The sequence below is a fragment of the Cladophialophora psammophila genome (assembly GCF_000585535.1).
Source record: "Cladophialophora psammophila CBS 110553 chromosome Unknown aczJe-supercont1.30, whole genome shotgun sequence".
Taxonomy (NCBI): Eukaryota; Fungi; Ascomycota; class Eurotiomycetes; order Chaetothyriales; family Herpotrichiellaceae; genus Cladophialophora; species Cladophialophora psammophila.
The window spans coordinates 280,083-287,228 of record NW_006912951.1 but is presented as its reverse complement, the minus strand read 5'-3'; the positions used below and the strand labels follow the sequence as shown (position 1 = coordinate 287,228).

Here is a 7,146-nt window from a genome sequence, read left to right as displayed (position 1 = left end):
CAAATGTGTGAGAATCAAAATTGTAGGAAAATCAAGGACTGAACAGGGAAAGAAGAAAAAAAGAGGAGAGAGGCTATGGACCCTAAACTTACTAAAAAAGGTGCCCTTGTCAGGCCACGGCTGGACTCATGCCACGGAGCAGGACTGTATCCCCTGCATCGGACGAGACGTTGGCTGCAGTCGATCTGCAATGCGAGGTAGTACAAAGCAGCCTCTGGTTGTTCCCAGCGGATTGGCAGAGGGTTAGGATGCTCGTTGTTGTGCCTGTCATTCTTTCGCTTGCCGCTCGTTCCCCATTCCGGCTCCAACAACGGTAAAAAAAAAAAAAAAAAAAAAGCCCCCTTCTCTGGAGTTGAAGCACGCAGAGCATTAGGGATGCAACACATGCCCTGTTCTAGAGGTTCACGACTCTGCTTGGTCCGACACTCTGTCCTCTTTGCCCTTGCTGGCGATGCGAGGACCATTCTCATCTCGAAGCTAGCTGGCTGGTTTTTCTTGCCTGCGGTCACACATGTAGTTGGTACGCAAGATGGTGCTGCGGTAAAGGTGAAGGTGAAAATGGCGGCTGATTAGAGGAATAGGCAAGGAGGACCAAAGAAGCATTCAATGACCAAGGGGACCAGAACTGAGGCCACTGCCCTGACTATATACCTACCTGACTAACCAGCTAGGTATGAAGCACCGGAGATAAGTGACCGTCTGTTAATGTCGTGTCCCAGGCTGGTCGACCCGATAAAGGTACTCAGCAACGTTAAACCAGCCTTCGTATTCGATCTCGTCCTTTGTCTTGTCCAGGTCATAATGGTAATGCCCTCCCTTGGTCGTCTCTGTGTCTGTGTCTCCATTCCCACCCGCGCCACCACTACCGCCTCCTTCTCCTCCTTGATGAGAAGGAGTAACAGTGAAGCAGTGCGTATGTTCCATCCTCAACGCCAATCCGCCGTCGTGACCCGAGTGCAGCACGCTCAAACACACCAAGGGCCCATCCTTGTCCTCCTCCGTCGCGGAAAAGGACATGTCAAAGTACCGCAGCCATTTGTCGACGTCTGCGCGAGAGGCGAACGGCCGGGCCGGGAAATCCGGCATAACGTGCAGCTTTGCCGTGCCCTTCTTAATGAGAAACACCCCGCCCAGCGAGACCAGTTTGTCCCCGAACGAGGCTCGCAGCGCGCGCTGGATCGTCGCGGTGAAGTTGAGCGGGCCTGTGCGCGATCGCGCCGTCATGTGCAGACACTCTCCGGGGACGCCGTCGGAACAGAACAGATTGCACATGAAGGCGAACCCGGTGCTGTCGTCCGGGATCCGAGCACAGCATACCGTGTCCGAGGCGGTGATCTTGGCGTAGTGGGTGCGGTTGCGCACTGAGGAGGCGCCTCCGCCTGCACCGGCAGCGGTCCCATACGCGAAGTTTGGCATGAGCTCCGAGTTCTGCCCCAGGACATAAAAGGGCCCGGCTCCCGCGCCGAGCATGAAGCCTGTGGATGGCGACATGTCAACTTGCCGCGCGATGGACGCTAGGTCATACTTCCTGGTCAAGTCGGGCGTTGGGGAGAGGTTTGGGGGCCCGCCCACATCAACAACGCGAGGAGATCCAGTGAGTCCAGGTCCGGCCAGGTGGTACGGTGCCGCTGTGAGATCTGGAGGGATGGCAAGCGTACACGAGGAATAGGCGAAGTTGGAGGAGAGGCCAGAGGCGATGGCTTCAGCGAGAGCCGAGGGAGAAGGCGGCGATAGCGCAACCATCTTCACTGGCCACGGGTTGTGCGAAGTCATTGCCGTTGATGTCGTTTTGTTTCGGGAGCTTGTGGGAGACGCAGACTTTACTGTTTTGATTCTCTTTCTGCGGACAACCTACCTAATGAAGTGCAACGAGGTTTTCTTCTCCGACGCTAATTCATTATCTCGCAAGGTAAAGAAGAGGGGGAAGAGCCGACGTTGAGGTGATTTCGGATATCGAGCTGTAAGCATGGAACAACAATCTTCCGGCACGCAAGATACGCCGTTAAGATGTGAACAGCGCCGGGGACACCGCGGAAACGCCAGCAGGATCGCGATCTTGTCACACGTTGAAATGAGGCTGATCAGTTGGCCAAGGCGAAAAAGCCAGAGAGCCTAGGCGCAGCGAGCGAAGAATTGGTATGGTAACAAAGACCACGGATGCCGGAGCTTCCAGATGACTTGCTTCAGTCCCGGACAGCGGCCTGGGGAGGTCGCCCGTCTAAACGACACATGACGACCCTCGCGTTTTGAGAACCGGTATTCTTCGAGGCTTGGGTAATGGACTCCCTTGGTGTCAATGCAAAGGGGGAAGCTCATGTACGCGTGCATCCATGCTGTGTCTTTGGAGTTTGCAAGACGTCTTCTGCTGCACACGTCGGGCTGGATATATTTATCAAACAGCTCCTTCGGCGACCTTCACCCACTTACATGAAAACGCTAAGTTGCTATTGGTTTTAAATCGCGAGCACTGGGGGGTAAACGAAGAAGAACTCGACAGCAGACCGATAGCCAAAGAGCCTCCCCACTAGCGGAGGTTCCATATTGCAGAGCCCGCCCCTCGACAAGCCGTCTGAACTGAATGGAGCTACTTCTCTCGACGGTATTCGACATCTCTAGAGCAAATTCAAATTTCACTGGGAAGCTCGGGGCTGCCTCACAGAGGCAGCCAAGGAAGCGTTGCGAGCCCATAGACTAGAATACCACTGATAGGGCATTGGGGCACCGCTGCGCCCGGACAAGATCCCTCTCTGAAATTGTCGAGCTTGAAGATAGACTCTGAAGGAGAGGTGAAATAACATGGTAGAAAATGGTCAATAGTGTTCAACCCTAACAAGGGACTGGGAATGTGATCTTCTATGTGCTAGATCGAGGGAAGATTTTGGTTGGTTGGAAGGCTTTTCAAAGGTTTGGGTCGAAGAGTGGGATTGAGACACAGGGAAAGTTCTCAAACGGTTCTATTTGGATCGATAAAAGAGGTGAAGATGAGATCACGGATCCAACTAGTCTTGCCGATCTTATGTTGCTCTAGAAGATCATTGCGATGCTGTGATTCTATCGCAGAGCCTGTGTGGTGGCCACCTATCCCGACCCTGAGACGAGGGCTAATGCTTGCCACGGCTTCCCGGTTACCCTCCTGCGCCCCAAAATTCACCAGTCCGATAGCGTCCATGATGATCGATCTCACTGCCCCATGCACTGCGAGCGGCATACCACTTCAACCCGGTTAGAGACCCAAACTTTTCTATGTCGAAAGTCTATGTCGGCTTACCTCTTCAGGCTTTCTAGACCATTTTGATTATGGGGTCCTTTTCTCGCGCGGAACGTGTTGACCGTAGATAGTATTGGACGAGGAGCTTGACGCGGAAGTAAATCCAGATTAGCGGCAGGCAGGCTCCACCGATCAGCCCGACAAACGGACCCAAGAAAATGATCAGGACCGCTGCAGTTTTCTCGCAGATCCAAGACAGCCGGCTCTGGTCCACCACGCTCTCATCCATGTTGGGGTCTGTTTGCCAGAGGTTCAGAAGTCAAGGGGCCTATGTCAAAATCAAGTCATTGAGAGTCCCTGTGCCATGCCAGAGATGTTCGCCCCTTACGTTGGATGCTGCGGCGCAGTGAAACAATGAAGTTGAGGTTGGAAATGGAGTTCATCGACATGGGACTCCGCGACACTGACTTCTTACCGTATTGCACACCCCCTTGGCAGAACTAGTGACCCTGGTGGGCAGGCGGGCGCAAAATCTTGTCCTGTCCGGGCCCTCGTAAATCGGCGAAGACGGGATCTCTCGACGCTCTGGAATAGCAGGTCGTCCTCGCTCCAAGCCTCCAACTTGTTCGACTGTTTCTCCAGCGCGGGGTTCAGCCTGTCGGTGGCGCTTGGCGGTGAATCCCAAGTGGTGAGTGGCCACCATCCAGCATGCCTCCATTGGTATTGGCCCTGGGCTGTTGTGCCAGTGCCCATAAAGCCCATGTCGACCTCTTTCCTAGGAAAAGATCTGGCCACACCGACAAGGTCTGTCTTCCCCTCTGGGTGACTGGTCCCAACACACGTCGGCGTGAACAGGGCGTCCAGGTCCGTGGGACAACCCAACTCTAGCAATTTCATCGGATATGCATCTGCGCTGGATGATATCGAACTTCAAGAGCTGCCTACTGCATCGTATGGGAGGGATGCGTGCCGCGTCTCTGCCCATGCTGCTAGAGTTTGCCTTGGACGTGCCTAGCTCTTTGGCCACCAGGCTGATAGGTCGGGGCACCTAGTGAGCAGCTGGTCGGTCCCACCTTTGACGCTCAGCTCTCCGCTTTTGTGCACCACGTTCAGCGGCCTGGATAGCAGAATTTGGTTGAAGCTGCATCGATGGATGGCGTATCACAGGGTCGTGGGTTTTTGATGACTATTGAAATGGTCAAATGAGCCGTAGCTCATGCGTGGCCTCTTTCCCCACCGGCAGTTCCTCGCGTTCTCCAGGCAGTAGCTGAAAGTCGCCGCCATCCCGGTGTAACCTGAAGCGTCAAGTGTCTTAGAGTCCGACTTTCCACCCATCCGGAAAATGAGTCATTGAGCCAATAGCCAGCACCAGCCTTAACCGATCGACATCGCAAACGCACTAACCTCGTTTGAAGGGCGCATTAGGATGTCGCCCGGCACCAATCGGGCATTCGTGCCAATGCCCGTAGGCGGAGTCCCAGCCGTCAAAAAAACGACAGGTCAGATTTACCATTTTGAACGTCACGGAATAGCATAGGCGCTGTGGCGTCTTCTGGTCGATGGAAGGGTTGAAGACTCAGCGAATGACCTCTGGCGAGAATCATTGCCCATTGAATCTCCCCGGACACTCATTGGCAAAAGAACTCTGCCATACCTCCACATCTCTACCTCATGGCGCGCCACCATGCGAGAGTGCTCCGGTCCAGAGTGGAGACGGGGCACTGCACTCAGGTTGGTCGACCATGGGTCCATCCTTTTTGTCAATGCAAGAAAAATGCATGAATGCGTGGTAATCGCCAGCCTCTTCCCGTTCGTTTATCTGAGTGGAGATTGCCCAGTCAGGGCGGGAATCAAGGGGGAAAGTCTAGGATCTTGGAGCTATCATCAGTCATCATGCAAATTACTTTGATCGGCAACTTACTCACAGACCAGAGCGACCTGGGGGCAGACGCGGACAGGAGGCGAGGCCTGGGGATGGCGCGCCGGCAAACTCTGGAGACCACATGTTAGTCTGTGAGAAGGCGGCCATAGCGATGCATTTAACGGGCGGCAAAGCGAGACATCAGTGTCAACGTGTACGGGTGGTTATGGTCATTCAAACGCTATTGAAGCTGCTTTGTCATGCTGCGATTTGATGAGCCACGCCTATGACCCAAGAGGCCATCCCGGAGAAGCGGAGAGGAGAGTCGGCATCGGTCAGGCAGAATTCGATGCCCGGGACGAGCAAGAGGCACCACCCCTGTGACCCCTTTCTGAAAGACTAACGTGTCACAAGGTTTATGCCTACTTTGCTCCCTGTCAATTGTCGAGCAAACACCCTGGGTCGAGTTGTGCCAACATCCACTCGCGGGAGAAGCCGGTTCCGTGGCAAGAAAGATTGCAAATTGTCAAGAGCCCTGCATCTACTTTGCATTATTGCCGGCCTATTCGCTGGAAAGACTAGTCTTGGCATCAGTGAAATGCCAGGACTCAAAGTGGCGCCAGAATCATGAAATCATCGAGAGCGGATAACGGCAGAGTCGTCCTGGTCCTGTGTGGATGTGAGGTGCTTCATCCCATCAATCCTTGGTATAGTAAGGCCGATTGGAGATCTGCGGTCCCTCTCGCGAGTGGCACTTTCGGAGACTGAGTCGAATGCAGGTGTGTGCTGTTTTCTGGCCCGCTGGTGACGAGAAAGTTTTCAATCTGTTGGAGTGATTCAAGGTCCCCTCGACGACTTGTCAACTTATGGGTTTGGCCACCTGTCTAGCCACTTGTCCAACCATTTCGCCTGCCAGTTGTGGTCGAGGGCGTAATCCACCATCTCTCCGCAGGGGTGACTAGCTTCTGCCTCTTGGAACCAGATGTGCTTGTTGAATTCTTGGAAGTCGTGGTAGAACTCGGTTGAATCTTCCGTCTCCTTGTTGAGCCGGTAGAGATGGAAGATCTCGAGTGCGGGAACACCACCGTCATCCAAACTCATCCGGACATTGATGATTTCTCCCGGCACAATGGTGGTAGGATCTCCGTCGGAGGGGCATTGGCCCTTTCGCCTTACCGAAACCTGGCGCCAGATCTGGGACAGCTCTGTGCTGTCGCTTCGGTGAAATAGTACCAAAAAGAACCGGCTCATTTGAATCTCTTTGCCCAGTCTTCCAGTCTGGATTTTCAAGAGGGTGGCGGGGTGGTGCAGGCGATGCAGATCCATTTGGAAGAGACTGTTGACTAGATCGCGCAAGGCGGGCAGTTTTGACAAATCAAAGCCCGAGTCCTTGACGGCGGAGAGAATACTTGCAAACGGCCAGATATGGCTGCGATCCTTGCGCATGCCAGAGTGGTGGGTCTCCAGATTTCCCTGCAATCTGCCGTCGTGAACATTGACCATCAGGCAATGAAGCACCGAGATAAAGAAAGTTAGTTGCGGCCGTTCGGGAGAAGGGTAGAAGGCGACAGCCTTGGACGGAGTCCAGTCCTCCAAGGGGGAGATTGGGATGTCCGTAGCTGGGACGGCTGGGGTGTTTGGCCTGCTTGAGCCAGGAGTACATTCTCGACGTAGAGTCGCCATTGTGTTGGGTGCAATCTCGGCCCCAGCGTAGAGGTTCCGTGAAAATGATTTTGCTTTTGTTGCAGTAGAGTGATACGGAAGTGAGCAATGCCAGACGGCGGAAGGCTACAATTGTATCCTGAAGGCAGACGATGAAGTGCGAAAGCGACGCCAGTGGTCAAGGTTTGATGTGTGGTTTTTAGGGCACGGTGAGGTCGATCCGAAGGATAACAGTATGGAGGAAAGCTGAGAGAGAGAAATCTGGCACGAGGGTCACTAAATGCTACTGTGATGCACGGTTCATAGGAATTGTGGGAGATGAGGCATGAGACATGAGGGATGAAACGTGTGATGTCTGAGGTAGAAAGAAGAGAAGCGAGATGTCAGCACAGCGCCAGGGACTTGAGGGGATGGA

The 7,146-nt window shown here is 54.0% G+C and overlaps 2 protein-coding genes across 2 annotated transcripts; both read right to left on the bottom strand.

Annotated features, from left to right (window-relative positions):
* Positions 1 to 702: 702 nt before the first annotated feature.
* A1O5_12034 (uncharacterized protein) lies at positions 703 to 1,743 on the bottom strand (the record flags this gene model as incomplete). Its single annotated transcript, XM_007752603.1, has 1 exon — positions 703 to 1,743. One exon carries the CDS (start codon positions 1,741 to 1,743, stop codon positions 703 to 705), a length of 1,041 nt encoding a protein of 346 aa, XP_007750793.1.
* A 4,190-nt stretch (positions 1,744 to 5,933) lies between these two features.
* A1O5_12033 (uncharacterized protein) lies at positions 5,934 to 6,752 on the bottom strand (the record flags this gene model as incomplete). The annotated part of the gene is made up of 1 exon (XM_007752602.1): positions 5,934 to 6,752. The coding sequence occupies one exon, from the start codon at positions 6,750 to 6,752 to the stop codon at positions 5,934 to 5,936; it is 819 nt and encodes a 272-aa protein (XP_007750792.1).
* Between the last annotated feature and the right edge of the window lie 394 nt (positions 6,753 to 7,146).